At 34.0% G+C, this 20,615-nt stretch overlaps 1 protein-coding gene across 1 annotated transcript; it reads right to left on the bottom strand.

Annotated features, from left to right (window-relative positions):
- Positions 1 to 8,785: 8,785 nt before the first annotated feature.
- Positions 8,786 to 20,116, bottom strand: LOC133307777 (protein arginine N-methyltransferase 1.5-like; the record flags this gene model as incomplete). Its single annotated transcript, XM_061508328.1, has 12 exons — positions 8,786 to 9,017; positions 9,119 to 9,212; positions 9,706 to 9,793; positions 11,727 to 11,832; positions 12,031 to 12,117; positions 12,198 to 12,246; positions 12,876 to 12,979; positions 13,076 to 13,168; positions 19,524 to 19,598; positions 19,690 to 19,743; positions 19,836 to 19,904; positions 20,036 to 20,116. Coding segments are annotated over 12 exons (984 nt in total), but the record flags the coding sequence as incomplete, so codon positions are not given.
- Positions 20,117 to 20,615: the final 499 nt, after the last annotated feature.

Raw genomic sequence — 20,615 nt, 5'->3', positions numbered from 1 at the left:
ACAACATTATTTCCTAAAACGAAATGATGATATTAAGGGAACCACTGGGATACTAATTCCAAAAATCGATTAATTTGTAGTCAGTACTTAGTTTTTGAAGTATCATTTGTGTTCCACTAAAGCCCAATTTCTACTAAAGCCTAAAAGTTGGGTTGGCACAAACTTCCACCAAGACCCTGCCAAATATCCCGAGAAGTAAATGCCACTCTAAAGCTCCACCCAGTATGAGCGACCATTACAATTGTGAACCGGGGATGAAGAAGGAGATGTAACACACCACTCATACCAAACCTGTTTCAAATTCCACGAAGAAATCGATAATATGAAATGGAAAAAAAAAGATGCCAGGATGAAGAGAAATAAGATGAAATGCAGCAAATGATACAATACCAACCTTTTTAGAATCACAACAGCGCCAGAAATGAACTATCAGGGGAGAACCAGGATCCACACAAATCGGTGTCCTTAATGAAAAAAACATTGGAAACCTACACAATAAACCAAACAAGATGTAGATTTGAGAATCCACTTTGATTTATGATCGTAAGTAGTAAGTCGGGGTGGCACGTGAAGTAATTAAATAAATACTCCCTCAATCTAATTGGACAGACAAAACATCTAACTTAAATTTAGGAGAGTTCTTTAATAAATCATCTTATAAAGAAAATATATATGCATTTTGATTGCACAATAAATGCAACCGAATGAACATCCCATTAGAAGATTTGGTACCATTCAACCTAACAAATTACCGCCTCAATAAAATAAAATATAATAAAAAATAAATATAAAAAAATGACAAGCTTCGCTTACTTAATGTGTTTTATCCTTATTTACTTTTCATATTATGATATATCTTATCCTCTCTTTTTATTTTTTAAATGATTATCTTATCCTCTGAGCAAGTAATTTCTATTTTGCTACTCTAATAAAATTTTCTCTCTTTTCAAAAAAAATAAATTAAAAAAGAGAAAACAAAGGTAAATATACCAAGAGAACACATTTGGCGTTGCTTTTGAAGGTTCGCTTCCAAGATGCACATCCTTGAAAAGAGTTGCATCAAAGTAACCAAAGAATCCTGTAACAGAAGTGTACAAAAGGTCATTATCAAATAACAAACATGGTTTAGGGGATGGGAAAGTTTCACAAAATGGCTAAATTAAAGATGACTTTGGACTACACACCATAAAGAAGTGAATAGAATTAATCTTCAAGGCATAAGAAAAACAATCAATGACATGCCATGCCGACATCCTAAAACTACAATATATGAATGTCCCATGTCCCCAACACATACATCCTAAAACTCCATTAAACAATCCAGTATATTTCTTTCATATATAAGATATCCCTTGTCACCCGCATTGCCCATCTGAAATATATTTGGACAGTCAATCAGCAAAGCCATTTTACATTACCGTTTTATCAAACACAGCATTAACAAAGGTTAATCATGTTCAACAACATGATAATTTCAAGGAAAAAGTTAAAATACATATTCCTTCCTCCAATTTTTTACTCTTCTACACTTATTTTCATTATGAAATACCCAAGTAAAATGTAATCACAATGATTAGTTAAACTACGGATAAACTTTTTCACAAAAACATTTTTCTCTTACTTTTTAAAATAAAACCGTAATTATAATCATGTAACATTCTCTAAACTGAGACCACTTCGCTTAACAATTAACTTTAATCTGTTCACTATGATAAACTAGACTTCTAGGGGTTTTCGGAAAGATATTACAATAATCACTTGGTTAAGTGTAGCCGGAGTAATTAAACTCGTAACGTAACTGACAAAATTGAACTTTTAGAATTAGAGCATCAACTTCAATCCAATACTGACATTGATATACTCATCCAATGGCTCTAATATTTTACATAGTTATAGCTCTATGTGTTAGCTTTCCATAGGTTCAAATCTCACTCAATTTGGAGCTATGTAACTCGAGTTATGCTAATTTTACTAACTTATGTTCATGCTGAAAATGGGTTTCGCGCTTAAGTGCCCTCTTCGAACATTTTTTTTCCGCCTGGTAGAGCGCTTAAGCACGCATGGACAGGGGGAATTGGTCATCTACAGGTCTTTAGCGCGCTTTAGCGCCCTACTGGACGCTTAAGCGCCCAGAGGCAGTGAACTTTATTTTATTTCTCGCACAAAGCGTGCTTAAGCGCCCTCCTCCTGGGGTAAACTTGGTTTTCCCTGTTTTTGGTGATTTCTTGGGAAAGTTTCATTCCCCTTTCATTCTCCAAGGGTCATAACACCTAATTGACAAGGAAAGGCCAACCATGGTCACACACTATGTGGCACCTACATCCCACAATCACTTCACCAATTCATCATGCAAATCAGAATAATAAACATAACTTCATATTCATCAATATATTAAAGTTTCAATTACATCAATGCTCTTCCAAATTTCCTATACATGCCAAAGGACTTAGCTACCATAATAAACATGATCAAAGCAATTAACCATATACCAAATACCAATTACTACTACAATGATCATGCACTAAGACCTCCAAAATACATCATATGGCCTTAAAATAAATACATATAACAATTCTAAATGGCATGTAACTCAAAATGTCCAGCTAGCAGGTATAACCTACTCATGCTTCTTGTCTCGTTCAGCCTCACCTCTATCAGTACCTGAAATGATGCCCCACAACACGGGGTGAGATATACGAATATATCATAGTAAACCAGGGGTCCTTGATCACTCCACCCTAAGGTTCACATCCGATGTACACATAATCATAACAGCTTAACACATTCTTATCCATAAAATCACATGGACTTCCAAGAGAGATCCACGAAGGGCTATTTCTCTTAGGCTCTTACCACATGGAGATCCACATAGGGTTGTTTCCAAGGGAAGTCCCTAACCTCAATCTAGGAACCTCCGAGAGAGATCCACATAGGGCTGTTTCTCTTGGGCTCTGACCACATGGAGATCCACATAGGGTTGTTTCCAAGGAAAGTTCCTACCAATCATCCTCATCAAAATACTATCGTTATAACCTCAACCATAATCCTCAATCATTACCTCATTCATTATTTTTACCTCTATTAATCATTCCTCAATTACTCTTAAACAATCAAACATAAATCAATAATCATTAATCAATCATAACATTTATCAATGCATGGACATACATTTGCTATCATCATTACATATCACACCTCATAAACCATTCCTCCTCAACGGAGTATGGTGAAACATTCAAGGGGATCAACCCTAAAGTCCGAAGGTTTACCTTACACTTGAACTTCCGTTCGACGCTTTCCTTTCCTCAAAACCACACAATCTCCAATCAACACCAAGACAATCTATAGTCAAGGCAAGAGATGTGTTCATCAACTCAATCCACACATAAATACTAAGTTCAGGACTAGACAAATATCTCAACTATTCTACATTACTCATAATTTCAACATTAACTCAACTACACAAGGGCTCCAATGGCTCCTCCAAGGCTTTTCATTTACCCAAGGGTCACCTTGCTCATAACTACACATAAAACAACATACCAACACATCAAAATTTCTCCCACCATAAATGAATTTCGTGGTCACTATTCACCCAAAACCTAGATTCATGAAAATTCAAGGGAAAGTGTGAAAAAGGGTGAAAACTTACCATAGATGACCTTAGAGTGCAAGAGGAAGAAAAGCCTAAGCTCCAATGCACTCAACACCCCTCAAAACTCCAAACTTTCTCAAATTTTCAAAATGGAGAGGGGGATATATCTCTCAATACAATAACCCCCAACTAGAACCAAGCTATGGTTTTTGTAGAGGATGAAATTTGACACAATTTACTCTTTGGAACGGATTGATTTGGTGGAGGAATGAAGAAGTTATGTTTGGAGCAGTCACAATAATGGCTTCTCCCTCTCTCTGTTTGGCGTTGAAGAAGAAGAAGGAAATGTGGGGAGGGTTCCTTTATTTTTTACACTTAACTTAGGTTGAGTAATTTCAACCGGGTAAAATCTTATCTATCTATTCACCTTCATTCACCACCAAACTTAACCAATTGGTCTAGAATATATTTTTTGAAATATTTTTAACTTTACTTTTATTTTTGGGTACTTTTTATCTACTCACATTTTTACCCTTTAATTATTACTGAGTGCACTTTTTATCTCAATATTAACTCATTAATTTTAGCCTCTTACTTAATTCTACCACTGCTTAATTACTTAATTATAGGTAATTAATTAAATTCTTAAATTAGAAATATTATATCTATTTTCTCTTAGAATTCATTCTTAATTTCGTTTACAAATGATCTTTTTAGCTATGTCTGAGATCGAAATCTGGGGATTCTTTTCAATATCTGGGACTCTTGAACGTTCATACATAAATTTAAAGGCAAGTAGTCATTATTTTTCTGTTTGAATCTTACAGGGTATTTTTCATACATAACTAATTATTCTTGTTCATTGACATAAACTTGTACAATGGAAGCCTATAGTACATTACTCTGAATTCATTCGTTCTTTTTTTTTTTTTTTTACAAGTTGATACTGACTAATTCTCTTTAAAATAAGATAAAATGAGAAAACAAGAACTTCCATTTTTGGTAAATTCTTTTATAAAATATTACTTGCGCGTCAATTTAATGTTAGGACACAAATTGCATCAACAGTAAATTCATTATGTTTACTTGCACGATGGGAGAAACAAAACTACTATTGTTTACAAAAAGACATATGCATGCATATTTTTTCTCTTGGAATGCATAAATTTGTTGGAGGTATCTGGTATCAGAAATGCAGTAAAAGTTTTTCTGCTCCTCATAAATCTAGAATTACATTCTCTTCTCAACTAGAGTACATTATTTAATTACATCTGAACCAAAAGTTTCATTACAATGAAACAGAGTGGGGGCAAAAACCGCCAAGTTTCATTACAATCCTAACAAAGTGGAGTAATCCACATCTTCAAGTTTTGGAAAGATGTATGAAGGCAAAAAGGTCAAGTTGTCTTCTTCATCTTGCGATTGGTCTGATTGATCAGGTTCAAATACATAAGAAGAATCACCTGGCTCTAACACTTTTACTCATCTCTGGTATAATAATGAGTTCCCATTTTTAATTTTTTCAAAAAGTCTTGCTCTTTCTCAATAACTAATACCCATTTTTATTAGTTAACCTTTAGATTAGTTTTACTTGTGTGCTTTATTTTTTGAATTAATTGCCACATTTGTTGCCAATATTTCTTGAATATTTTCAAAGAAATAAGCAACATCGTTACACTACATTCACGTCCATCATTGTCATCCCTCAGGTAAGTTAGTTGTTTTCTTTTCCTAAACTTGACTCGGATCGAACTATATGAGGATAATTGCTGCGAAGAATTAAAAATCACTGTTTGTTTTGTTTATTTTAAGTTTTTAGAGTAACTATCTTTTTGGGTCCTTGACAAAAAATACGGTCCTCATTTTAGTCTCTTACACAAAAAAATTACTCTTGAGGTTCCTAAGAAATTCAAGGTGAACCTATTTAGTTGAAATCGTGGTCACTCAAAAATTCAAAAAAGACCTATATTAGTCCTTCAAAAGTGAATTTCTTAGGAACTTCGCTAATTTTTTTTTGTAAGGAATTAAAGTGGAAACCGTGTTTTTGGTTAGGGAGTCAAAAGTGTATTTATTCTTTAAATTATAATCATAAATTAAATTTGTTGCTATATTGGTGCTATATTGGTGGGTACATGAAACCCATGATCTCTTGTTGCTTCTTGTCTTGCATATCAGAGGGTTTTGTTTCATTTTTTATCTCCTCTTGATACGGGGTGCTTTTGATATCATACTCCTAGGCGTTTGGTACGAGAGATATTTTTTTACTGAGAAAAAAAGATGGTTGAGGATTTTGTAAGAATTTTTTTAGCTCGAGTAAGTTACGAAAAAAGTGTTTGGTTGGCCAAAATTTTGCAGGAAAAGTTGAGTTCATTTTACTGATGCTATGTTTGATTGATGATAAAATATTGATGGGAATGTGAATAAAAATACCAAAGTACCCTTTAATTTTTTTGAATATGAAAACTGATTCATATTCAAAGTTCATATTTCTGGGCTCTGTCTCTTTGGAGGTAGGAAAAATTGTTTTGTGAAAATCTCCCCTTTCCCCTCTTCGTGCTTTCGGTACTGGGTTTGGCGGAGAACGCATCCACACGAACGAACGCGAGAACCAGCCATCTCCCTCCGCCGTCAACACCGCGTCATAGTCCTCCATCGTGCTTCCTGTTGAAACCCTGCAACTCCAAACCTCAACAATTGTCTTTTTTGCAGCCAAACATTATAACGACGGTGGAAGCTGGTGCATATGCGGTTATAAATAGAAGGGTGTTTTTGACTCAAATATTATATTGAGAATCCAAGATCACAGGGAGCAAAAAATACCATAGGATCAGGAGGAGAATTATTTTCCTTTGTTTAGTTGAAATGGGAACTACCGGGAAAAGAATTTGCTGTGATTTTTTCCAGAAAACCCATACCAAACAAAGTAATTAAATCTTCCCCACCCCACTTCCCCATCATTCTATATGAAATACCCATACCAAACACCCCATTTGTTGCTCTTGTTTCAATTGATTTTGCACCTTTGGATTTCGTTTTTCTTGCTTATTATGTTTGGGTTTTTCTCTCTTCCCGTAGTGGGTTCTCTGTTCTTAATCTCGTTATCAGTTCTACAAGGCAAGTACTTTGCTATTGTACCACCTATGTTTTTCACCATATAATAAGAGAAAGGGAAAAATAATTTAGAAAGAAAGAGAGAAGGGTGAAGGTTTCTATTACTTGTTACCCAGAATAAGAGTGGTTATGTATATTAAAACTTTTTGTTTTTCACTTACTGATAAAAATATATAAAAAATTGATATGTATTGATGATCATATATATAGAGACAGCGGAGCTCATTATTCTTACAGTACTTATCATTTTTGGTTATTTATTTATTTGTATCTAATAATTTATATAATTAAAAAATAAAATTATTAAATATCAGAACAACTAAGAATGAAAATATATGAAAAAAGTTCCTATTATCCGAAGAACCTTGGGGTAACTTCTAGATAGAAAAAGAAGAATTATGTCAGATGGCATAAATCATAGTTGTAAAACCCGGCCTGACCCGGCTGGGTCGATCCGGAACTCGGCGATTCGGTCATCGGATCAGTTTGGATTAAGCATTGAACTGGTCATGCATTGACTCGGTCAAACTCAGACAAAATTGGCCAAATTCGATCAAACTTGGTTATCCAGTGACCCGGTCGGGTCATGCATTTAAAAAAAAAACCAAAAAATCAAAATTGTTTCATGTTATCAAAAAAATGTAGAACTCATTTTAAATTTTTTTTGTAATTTTATTTGCTAGTATACTCTTTTCAAATTTCAGCTTCTAATACTGAAACAATTTGCGGAATAATAAATTAAGAGAATGTGACATATGTCATTTTTAATGTAGTTGAATTTGAAAAATATGAGTGCAATTTGATTTAAAGATATATTTATGGGAATTCTGAGTTGCAATTTAAAATGAACATTGTTTAATTCATTTTAAATATGGAGAATATAATTGAATTTATATGTTCATATTTATATATATTTTTAATATCTATATATACCTGGGTCAACCGATCTCACCAGTGATCCACTAATTCGACCAATGATCCAATAATTCAGTATTCCAACTAAATCAATGCCTGAATCGGATTTAATAACGCATAAACATTATCAATGGAACGTTATCTGCGGCCAAGGCACTAGATTTCATGGAACAATACCATTTATGTTTGTTGAATTCTATTTCAAAATCAGTATTGTGGATTTTTTTTAATTGACCCTGTACTTGTTCCCTCCGAAACCTTACTAGGCTAATATCCCTTTTTATTTGTTACTTGAGGTGGATGAAAGACAAGGTTCTTGAAACTTGCGATTGGCCAGAAGTAAAAGTCAATAATACAATCCACTAAGATAAAAGTCAATAATACAGTAAAGAGGAAAGTGCCAGAGCTCAGAACTAGAAATAAAGAGGGTACAATGCGATTACAATTTACAATGAAACAATTCTCTGTGGACTATGGTTTGGAATTCAATAGTGTTTTTTTTTTTTTTTTATCAAAGAAGTATCTTTAACAGTCCAAAGTACAAGTATTTAAGTTGTCCATTCTTTGTTTACACAACGTTGTATTTTATGCCTCCAATTCAATTCATGTTCAGCTTGTCATAACTATTTAAAAATTTCTTAAATAGTTATGGGGCCTATTTAAAAAAATTTCTGCCGTTGGAGTGGGCCATATGATGCATAATGATTCTTTTTGTCATAATCAACCACTTGATAGCTCACAATTAAACTGTGCATACAATTTTGCAGATGATGCATGCTCAGTATTGGAGGACTTTGAAGAAAACTCACAAAACAGTAGTCTAGGTTCGATGTTGCCGTGCATGAACGAATCATTCCTAGGGAACTTGATAGCTCAAATTATTTGTACAAAGACAAGGGACGTTTTATAATGAACTTTGGAGTCATGATTTTAATCCATGAAATTGACAACACAAAGTGTTATTTGATTTTATTTGTTTATTTATTTTTATACTGAATTAAGTGTATTTTAAGTTTTATAATTGATTTTTGGCCCGTGGGGTTATATACTTTTTTGGCCCGTGCAGGTTTTTTGGCCCTGACCCGCGCTGGGGAGGGCCTAATGAGTTGGGCTGGGCCATTTTGACAGCTCTTATTATTAAGAGAACAACCGAGATACTAATTCTAGAAATCGATTAATTTGTAATCAGTACTTAGTTTTTGAAGTATCATCTGCGCTCCACTAAAGCCCAATTTCCACTAAAGCCTAAAAGTTGGGTTGTCACAAACTTCCACCAAGACTTTGCCAAATATTCCGAGAAGTAAATGCTACTCTAAAGCTCCACCCAGTGTGAGCGACCATTACAATTGTGAACCGGGGATGAAGAAGGAGATGTAACACACCACTCATACCAAACCTGTTTCAGATTCCACGAAGAAATCGATAATATGAAATGGAAAAATAGATGCCAGGATGAAGAGAAATAAGATGAAATACAGCAAATGATACAATACCAACCTTTTTAGAATCACAACAGCGCCAGAAATGAACTATCAAGGGAGAACCAGGATCCACACAAATCGGTGTCCTTAATGGAAAAAACATTGGAAACCTACACAATAAACCAAACAAGATGTAGATTTGAGAATCCACTTTAATTTATGATGTAAGTAGTAAGTCAGGGTAGGACGTGAAGTAATTAAATAAATACTCCCTCAATCTAATTGGACACACAAAACATCTAACATAAATTTAAGAGAGTTCTTTAATAAATCATCTTATACAGAAAATATATATGCATTTTGATTCCACAATAAATGCAGCCGAATGAATATCCTAATAGAAGATTGGGTACCATTCAACCTAACAAATTATAGCCTCAATAAAATAAATATAAAAAAATGACAAGCATCGCTTAGTTAATGTGTTTTATCCTTATTTACTTTTCATATTATGATTTTTTTGAGGAGAATATCTTATCCTCTCTCTTTTTTTAAATGATTATCTTATCCTCTGAGCAACTACTTTCTATTTTGCTACTCTAATAAAAAAAATTCTCTTTTCAAAAAACAATAAATTAAAAAAGGGAAAACAAAGGTAAATACCAAGAGAACACATCTGGCGTCGCTTTTGAAGGTTCGGTTCCAAGATGGACATCCTTGTAAAGAGTTGCATCAAAGTAACCAGCGAATCCTGTAACAGAAGTGTACAAAAAGTCAGTATCAAATAACAAACATGGTTTAGGGGATGGGAAAGTTTCACAAAACGGCTAAATTAAAGATGACTTTGGATTACACACCATAAAGAAGTGAATAGAATTAATCTTCAAGGCATAGGAAAAACAATCAATGACATGCCATACTGACATCCTAAAACTACATTATATGAATGTCCCATGTCCCCAATACAGACATCCTAAAACTCCATTAAACAATCCAGTATGTTTCTTTCACATATAAGATATCCCTTGTTACCCACGTTGTCCATCTAAAATATAATTGGACAGTCAATCAGCAAAGCCATTTTACATTACCGTTTTATCAAACACAGCATTAACAAAGGTTAATCATGTTCAACAGCATGATAATTTCAAGGAAAAACTTAAAATATATATTCCTTCCTCCAATTTTTTATTCTTCTACACTTATTTTCATTATGAAATACCCAAGTAAAATTCCTTTATCTTAAAAGTATTAAGTGCACTAACATTTACCTTTCCACTTTATCCTCTAAATCGAAATTTAAATATGCTTCTATAAATTAGTCCGGAACAAACTCAATGGAAGTCTCTATTATATGTTGAGAAATTGAAATTGATTTATTTTGCTATACTTTAAACTTAAGCTGTGTTCAGGAGTTTTTAACACAGCTTAAGTTTACTTTCCCTGTTGGGAATTTAAGGAAATCTGGGGAACTCTCTTCCACTTGTTTGGGATAATTGGACAGAAGTGGGGTGAGTTGAATTTCACCCCAGTTAATACAGACGCAAGTGAATAAGGCGGGTTCTAGTACTCAGAGAAACATTGGAAGCCATCTCGAGTGAATAAGGGCTGGTGCTTTTAAGTGTGGGCAACATTATAGCTCCACTCATCAATGTCCCAATAAACACCTTAGATTGCTGATTTGGGAAGGTGAGGAGTCAACTACTGAATCATTGTTCGCAGTGGAGGAGGTTTGTATGAGGAAAATAGAGACTGCGAGGTGGTTTGCCAAGTCATTGAGTATAGGGAAATAAACCGTCCGAATATGGTTCACACTAATACTCATTGATAGTGACCTCATTCAGATCACTAGACACTAAAACCAAAGAGTTTGGGGTTAACTTGGGAGATGGAAGCAGATGCTACTATCAAGGGAGCAATGGGTTGGTGAGAACACATTACTGGTGGATGCATACATATTGGAATTGGAAGGCATTGATCTCATCCTAGGAGACAAAAGCCGATTGGAAGACAGACGAAACTATGAGTTTTGAGAAGGATGGTCAAACTGCGGTCCTCAAAGTATACCAAATAAAGAGGTCCAAGTGGTCGTACCAGCTGATCCCCTACCAGTGGCTACAGAGCAGCTTGGGAGTCAGTATATGGCAGAATTGGAACTGGTTCTGCAGGAACACCAGCAGGCTTTCCAAGAGATAGCTCTGAATCTGATACTATGCATTCTCTCGTTTCCATTGCAATAGGAAGTTACCCTATATATAAATGTTGGGTATCTTTACCCATGATTTTAGGACCCAAATATTATACCTAAATCAGAACAGAATTTGGGATATTAAAATTGCATAAAATGTTGGGTATCTTTATCCATGATTTTAGGACCCAAATATGATACCTAAATCAAAATAGGATTTGGGATATTCAAATTGCAAAAAATAAAGAGTTCCTAATTAAATTAGAATTACAGGAAAGAATTGGAATCCTAAAAACTATTAGTTACAATAATTCCTAAGTTTAAGAATAATAATTGCTCCTAATTGATTTTGATTATAGGACCAAAATCCACAATTAAATTTACTAAAATGTGGGCTTCAAAAATTTCAGGATAGTCAGAGTAAAATCGAATATATAGTATAAATTATTTTTATAAAGACTTATTCACTGAGTAGGCGTAGAAATACCCTACATACCATGAACCAGTGCTGACTCAGCACTCTCAGGTATCAGAAAATGCAACTTCTTATACCGCTGATTGCTTTCTTGATCCGTGTGTTTTGGGTGAGTAAAGGTAAAAACCTAAGCAAGTCAAATCAATAACCAAACAAATTCAGTAGAAATAATTCTATCTCAACTTTCTGGGGCAGAAAAGTGAATTCCCTAAAATTTAAACAAAAAATATTAAGCAAATCATGAAGTTCAAACATCATAAAGATCAGAACAGTGGATAGATTGAAGGAAAAGCAAGGATAGCAAACTAAATGAGAAGTTGCTCACCTTCTGAGCAGGCGTAAGCCGAGCTACCTTGTGAATTTTAACAACACAAGCAGTTTCCAAGCTTAAAGTATCTTTACGTGTCTTAGCCTGAATATAACCACAAGCAGGTAAAAAGAAGTACTAAATTTATATGGGTAAATTTGGCATAGGGAGTACAAGGGATATACATCATTATATAACTTTGAAGCTGTCAATGGTTGGAGGAAACTTGTGTACCTGAAAGTGGAAATTAAACACTAATACAATAATCCTCAAAAGTTAAAATACATAAACTCATATAATTAACGTTCAGCTGGCCTAGCTGCAATTTCTTATAAATCCAACTACTTCTAATTGTATGAAGATGACTCCTAGAAACACTCAATTTTTGCTAACAAGAACAGGTTAAATTACATGGCAAAAATTTACTTCACTGATGCCATCTAACCGAAGTTGATGAAAGTAAAAAATTGTTGCCGAATTCTATTATCGAAAAGTTCATCTCAGTTCAATATTATATAAAATAATCCAATGATACTTGAATATGATTCACAATGGTTCATCCAGTACCCCTATACTTGAAGAAAGCGTGAGAAATAAATAGTAAAGGAAAGTTCAAATAAAATAATTCTCAAAATGCTGCATGGAGCAAAATATCCATTATTTCATATGCAGGCTCTCTCTAAAGCATGTGACTCGCACACAGTAGTCACTCGTAATGAATTAGAGGGACTTAATAAAAATTGGTGGACAATCATATTTAAAAACTAAAAGAAAATAAGAAAAACTAAGTAAGAAAAATAAAAAAATAAAACCTTTTAACAAAGATAAACTAACAAACATTTGGAGTGAAAGGAATTACATACGTAGATGGTATTGAAATTCCATCTTTCTTTAGAAACCTCTGGGCTCCATCAAGAATTTCGGGAGACAGTTCATTGTCACCAAAAGACCCTAGCAAATCACTAACCTAAATTCAAGACAACAGCAAAAAGAACAAAAGTTGTTTATCAAAAAAAAAAAAAAGAATAAAAGTTAACGACTAAATATAATTGTACAAATATACCAATATGTCAGCTTTTTCAGGGGCAGTCCAGTAACGCACGTCACATGAGACTACGGTAACAATATTCAACCATCCTTCGAACCTAATTTGCTCCTGCTCCAATAAATAAAATGTCGCGCCCATGATTATTCGAAAGATTGAGTCCTCTTTTGAAAAACTACAGTTAATATTGCCATAAAGAAAAATTTTGAAAATAAAGGGGAAGAAGAGCAAAGCAATTTATATAACCACTGAAAGAAAATAAAATACATCGAGAGGGCCTTCAATTAAAAAGCCTACTCTCTTGACTGAAAGTACCAATGGTTGTGTTCATATAATTATGGACCATCCTAGAACAAAAATATTCCACTGAAAATGTTACATCGATCAAACTTAAATACAAAAAAGAAATGCATCATGATGAATTTGTCATATTGGGAGTGGGATGTTGGAGGTTAAGAGTTTGAGAGAGAAGGGTTCAGAGGTACTTAAAGTATTACACCTTGAGACATCAAAGTTTGGAATGCTCAATAGTGTTACCTCCAGCTTAGGAAACCCTGGATATAATACAAGCTATTGGGCTCCAGCCCATATGGATCCAAATAACCATGCTTTCACCTATTGGGCTTATATGTGAATATACTATTATTGATTATACTATTAATATATCCAACAATCTCCTCCTATGTTCACCATATAGCACAATCCAATAGAGTGATCAATATAATGTTCAAACAAATATGAATCATTCATATCCAGTCCAAGACAATTAACTCGGATCAATCAAAGAGTTTTAATGGTAAAATATTAAACTCAATCGTCATTTTTAATCTAAATAAATAAATCATCATTATCATGAATCTGTTCTGAGACCAACATACCAAAGTAAATATTTAGAGTTTTAGATTCAATCTAAACTCATCCAAATCCCAACATCCAAAAGAAGTCTCAAAATCAGTTCTCAATCAACAATGTTCATAAATTAAAGATAGCAAAATGTAAGTCTCAAATAAATGGACTCCATCAAAATGGGCAATAGCGGGTGAACTGTCAAGTCCCCACATACTTTAAATGATATATTCATTCATCAAGGAAGTGATCTTAGTCAAAATCCCTCTCATCAAGCTCTCCTCCATCTCTGCCATCCTTTGTAGAATATCAAGTATGAATTTCATATTATTATGAATTCAATCGGTTGAATAATCTACCAAAGATGTCTAGTTCTACTAAAAGAACTTAGCATCATATCATCAGGCAAAGAAGAACATATATTAATGTCATAAAGCATCGCAATATTATGTTCATAAGCATCAAGCAAGTTTCATAAATTATGAACAAGGCCTAAACAGTTTGTTTTGCAAAGAGCCATCAACTTAGGTTTATTTGTAAGAGAATAACTATTGTTTAGTTTCAATGAACAAAACCAATAGTCAAGTTACTTACAATAACCTAGTCATGTGATGTCAAGTTCCAATTAAGAACATGACCCATAGGCTTCTTATGCAAACAACTATTTCAATGTTTCAATTTGGAATGTCACAATTACTGATTCCTCAAAGTCAAATAATCTAGCATCAAGTTTGGAATGAGATCATTTAACCAAAAGGGTGGTCCAACCAGGTTGGATTGTATCATCAAGTTTGGAATGACACAAGTTTCCCAAGTAGAACCTTTGAATTAGGTTTAAGTTATCTTCATCAAGTTTGGAATGAGACAACTTACCCTTTTCAAATTAATCAGCAACTATGAACATCGATGAAACATATAGACAGTGCTTATCATTTTGGCCAACAAAAGAAAGATTCGGTAATTCAAAACACACAATTAAAAGGTAAGTAAATGGTAATTAAGACTTATCTATATAGTCTTTAACCTCATTTCCCCCACTGTTTTGAATAATCGATCTTTAGGCATATCTTTTGTGAGAGCATTAGCCAAGTTATCCTTCGATCTCACATCGATCAAGGTGATAACTCCTTATTTTCTCAGATAATTCAACAACGCATGTCTCAATCTTATATGTCTTCTCTTTGAATTAAAGAGAGCATATTCTTAACAACTTGGACAGTTGCTTGATTATCACAAAACAGGCTTAAAGAATTAATCTTTAGCCGAGTCAAAGGAATATCCATAATCAGATTCTTCATCCACTTTTCCTCTTCGCCGGCTGAGGCTAGGGCAAAAAGTTCTGATTCCATAGACGACAATGCAATACAAGTCTGTCTATTGGATTTCCAAGTAATAGCAGCTCCACCCAAAGTGAATGCATATCCACGGATGAACTTACTATTTCTGATTTCTGAACACCATGACGTATCAGAATATCTATCCACAATTGAAGGATAACCAGAGTAGTGTAGAGCATAATCTTTAGTACCTTTAAGATATCGCATCAGCCTATCGAGGGCATCCCAATGCTCTTTACTAGGATTACTAGTGAAATGACTCAGCATGCCAACTGTAAAGGCTATGTCAGGTCTAGTGCAACTTGCAACATATATGAGACTACCAATCAGTCTTAAATACTTTAACTGATCCACACTGGTCCCTTCATGAGGACTCAGTCTTTTATTATAATCACATGGTGTCTCACTCAGTTTGCACTCACTGTATCCCCATGTAGAAAGTAGCTGCTCAATATAATGAGTCTGGCTAAGGGAGATAACTTGCCTATCAAAGCTTACTTTCATACCAAGAATGGTATTAGCAATACCAAGATCTTTCACATCAAATTCTTTAGCTAAATTAGCTTTCATGTCACTCACTACAGAATGATCAAAACCAAGAATTAACATGTCATTCACTAGTTGTCTTTACATCTATTTGATGCACTACATAGTGTTCAATAAATGTCAAAGCAAGAAGAATTCTTATAGTCGATAGATGGAACACAGGTGAGTCGACATCAAAATAGTCTACTTCACTTTATTGTCTATAGCCTTTAGCTACTAAATGTGCTTTATATCTAGCTATCGATCCATCACTATTCAGTTTTTTTTTTTCAGTACCAACTTACAGCCTATAGCCTTAGCCCTTTTGGCAAATTGACTAGCTGTCAAGTACAATTCTGCAAACAGAGAGCTCATTTCATCATCTATGGCTTCTGCCCACAGTAGAGATTCCCTAGATCTCATCACTTCTTGATAGGAGAATGGATCATCCTCTAGATGGTAAGTGACAAAGTCCTCGCCAAAGTCTTTGGGAACTCTCTATCTCTCGTAGATACTCTAACTGAAACTGATTCAACAGCCAGTTGTGTAGGGTAAGTGTCAGAAGGGCTTGCTTCAGATTCTATAGGAGATTCATAAATCATATCTATAGATCCGGAAACACTCAAGCCATGATCTTTGATAAACTTATTCTCAAAGAATTATGCATCTCTGGATTCTATCACCGCATTTGTAGATAGATCCAAAAATCTATTTGCAACACTGTCTTCTGCACTTCCTAGATATACACAAGTAATGGTTCTAGGTCCCACCTTAGGTTTGTTAGGATCTTGTATTCTTACATAAGCAATACATCCCTAAGTCTTAAGAGTATCATATCTACAAGAGCGCTTATGCCATATCTCATAAGGAGTCATAGACAACTTAGAGTGCGACAACCTGTTCAGGATGTGATTGGCAGTTAGAACTGCTTCTCCCCAATAGGAGGAAGGCATGCCAGCTGTAAGTAACATAGAGTTTAACATTTCAGTTAATGTCCTATTCTTACGCTCAGCAACACCATTTGATTGGGGTGAGTAAGGAGCAGTGGTTTCAAGTATTATGCCCTCCGAAGTGAAAAATTCCTTGAACCTATCATTGTGTACTCTCCTCCTCTATCACTCCCAAACCTCTTAGTTTTCAAGTTGAGCTGATTTTCTCCTCTTAACTTACAAATCTAGAACCTTTCAAAACTTCATCATTCGATTTCAACAAATAGACATGACAATATCTAGAAAAATCGTCTATGAATGTTATTAAGTACTTTTGACCACCTCTAGTAATATAATTTCTAAAGTCACAAAGGTCAAAATGTATCAGATCAAGAAGTTGTGTGCTTTTAGAAACTGACTTAAAAGGTTTTCTAGTGATCTTAGTTTGTGCACATACTTCACATTTGTCAAATCGAATAAAAGCATTTAATAGAGTATCAAGAGTTTTAGCTAGATGTTGCATTTTCTTGTAGTTCACATGTCCAAGTCTATTATGTAACAACTTTGGATCAATTAAAGTTGAACTCACATGGTTTATCCTCACAGTATCTAAACTCAATCTATACATACCATTAATCATGAATGCGCAACCAAAATAACAAGAGTTAACAAATAAAGTTACTCTACCATTCATAGTTGAGAAAGGCATACAAGCTTTATCAAGCAAAGATATAAATTTTCTTTTAAGTAAAAGTACTACTCTAACTTGTTTTAGAGTTCGTAATTTACTTGAAGAAAGCACCAAATTTGCAGTTCCAACATGAGTAACATCTGTCTCATTACCACTGCAATTTTCCACTGTGTCTTTCACTTCTATGACCTTAGTGAGTAAATTTCTATCATTTGTAGTATGACAGGTAGCACCGTTCTCCAACCACCACTCAAAAGAGACACTGGCCTTTCCATTCTTCATCATTCCAATGAAAGCTTGAGGCTCAGGTTCATTAGTTAACATATTAACCTCATTTTGTGGTGTGTTGTTTTTTTTTTTAACTTATTTGGTAGCTTACACTCTGCTGCCCAGTGATCTCACTTTCCACAGTTATGGCACTTGTCCTTCTTCTTCTTTTGAAGATAGTCTTTTTTGGCCTCTAACTATGAAGAAGATTCACCTTTTGGTGACTTGGACTTCTTCTGAGGTTTATTGGAATGTGAAACTAAGTAGGCAATTAACTTTTATTGTCCTATTTGTTCCAAACTCTTCATAGAATAGTTTTGATCCTAAATATAAATAAACCCCTTTAATTTATCCAGTTCACTTTGTTCTTTCAGTCTTGAAAAAACTCTATTCAGCAGATAGTTTACTCAATGCAAGATCGACAAAAAGATTATCAGACATATCAGATTTATCATCTTTTAACTTGTTCCTTATGTTCTCAAGTTTAATTAACTGAATTCGTATTAAATTTGAATTCAAAGAACTTCTCTGCTATGAGAGCTTTGAAGAGCCCCTCTTGTTTTGGAACTAAGCATTCAAGTGATTTCATATCTTTTTTCATCGTCTTATATTCACTACAAGTCATAGCGAGATGAATATTTAGAGAATTTAGCAAGCAATCCCTACAAAATTATTCATTTTTGTTCCATTGATATTAATCCACAATTTTCAATGGTAAATGCAAGATCATTTAATATATTATGGAATATTTCATGTTCTTCCATGCCAAATTGAACATGTAATTTCCAACCATAAAATTCAATAACATCAAATGATTTCATTTCATAATATCATAGGAATTATTTTTAGGCATTTTAATCAGAGCTAAGAGTTAGAAAGAGTGCACCTTGTAGCTCTCTCAGACTTCGTAAATTAAAGCAAAAGCTCCAACTTTCATCAACTGCTCTATAGACTTGGAATTTGCCAAAACAGACCCCAAAAACAGATCCGGAGCGCCCAAAAACCATATGATGGACTACCCCTATGGCCAGAAACTCACCGGAACATTTTCTGATTTTTAAAATGTCTCATACAGAATATTCCTCAACAAACAGAATATTCCCTCATAATATTCCTTTTCGCAGGAATATTCTTTTTAGCATAAAAGTGTACCTATAACTTCAAAGAGTCATATCTCCTTCGTCCGATCTCCGTTTGAGACGAATGACCACTCAAAACGATCGTCTCGACGAGTAGATCAAAGCCCAATAGGTTTCACTTTCTGAAATTGGCTAAAATTTCCGTGATCTGGACCGAAAGTTTGCGGCTGCAGTATCTTCAAACTAAGATACTGGAAAATCCTTCCGTCGAATCACGAAAGTGATTTAAAATATAAGTTCCTCTCGTTGAGATCTTCGAATAGACACCTTACTCGCTCAAATCCGACACCCGAAGCTAATACTTTAAGATTGTTGGAGGTTAAGAGTTTGAGAGAGAAGGGTTCAGAAGTGCTTAAAGTATTACACCTTGAGACATCAAAGTTTGAAATGCTCAACAGTGTTACCTCCAGTTTAGGAAACCCTAGATATAATACAAGCTATTGGGCTCCAGCCCATATGGACCCAAATAACCATGCTTTCACCTATTGGGCTTATATGTGAATATACTATTACTGATTATACTATTAATATATCCAACATGGGACACATTCAAGCAATTAAAAAATGCTTATCTTGTACTGATGCTACAGGTTACTCCTATTATAAACATAATGAGGAAATTGAATACAGCTACTTCTGTGATATGCAACTCGCTTCATTATATTAGCATTTGGAATAGAAATTCAAGGAATCACCATAAATTCAAGGAATAGAACAAAATCTACAACTAACATTAAGTCCAATAGCTGTATTTGGATTCTTTTCCACAGCAAAAACTCTGAGCTTCCGCCCTGTTTCTTCAGCTGCCTACATATGAAGATGATAAAAGTCATATTAAAGAAAAGGATATTATCCAAATCTAGAACAAGATTTGCCACATTCTAGAACAATATCACACCTTTAATGATGCCCGCACAAGAGGCCCACGCCCTGCACCAACAACCACTAATACCTAGCCATAGGAACAACAAAATAACCTCTGGATAAAAAATAACAAAAAAATAACAAAAAAAAGCTAAACTAAACGCAAGAAACAAATTTTACCGTGGTAATCATAGATGCCTCTTCATTAGGAACCCTGTCCAGCAATGCTTCACAAATTGCTTTTCGGTACTAACATATAAAAAAAAGCAACTGATTAGATTACAAGTGCACACAGAAGAAACCAAAGCTACACCATACATTACACCAAAATATATGAGAAAAATAAAAATAAAAAATATTCCTGACACATATTGCCATACCTGATTGTATTTCGCTTCGTCTAACTCAAAATTCTCAAAGGACTGCGCCTCTGAATAATTCTTAAGAGGCTGCACAGGTATTGAAAATTTTCAAATCAGTAAAATGGTTGCAGGAACATTGTGCAATAAAAAATGGTTGTTGAAAAAATAAAACAAATACGTTGTCTTTTGCAAATAACTACATTAAATTCTAAATTTTTGTAATTAAATTTTGGAAAAAATACCTTTCTTGCAGTTTTCTCATGTTACATAACAAATATTAAATCCATTTTAAATTTTAATTACTTCTGTTGAGATGTCTATATATATGTTTAATCTGAATCTTTGATTTATTGGTTATTAATATTTTCTTAATTTTTAAATACGTTAAATGACAAAATATTAATTTTTCCCATTTTCTTTCACTTTCCCCCAAAAAAAAATTCTTTTAGAAGATTGTAAATTCTAAAGAACTAAGCACTGACACTTTAAAATTTTTTTGACGTGTCCGACATTTTTGGACACTTCTCGACACTCTAATACTTGTTACAAAAATTCAAAAAAGGTTCAAAGGTTATTGCATTTTGAGTTCCTAATTCTT

The sequence above is a fragment of the Gastrolobium bilobum genome, unplaced genomic scaffold, assembly GCF_033153095.1.
Source record: "Gastrolobium bilobum isolate Gb01-03AN ecotype WA unplaced genomic scaffold, APGP_CSIRO_Gbil_v1 utg2535, whole genome shotgun sequence".
Taxonomy (NCBI): domain Eukaryota; kingdom Viridiplantae; phylum Streptophyta; class Magnoliopsida; order Fabales; family Fabaceae; genus Gastrolobium; species Gastrolobium bilobum.
Note: the sequence above shows the minus strand (reverse complement) of the source record. Positions and strands in the feature narration are given on the sequence as shown.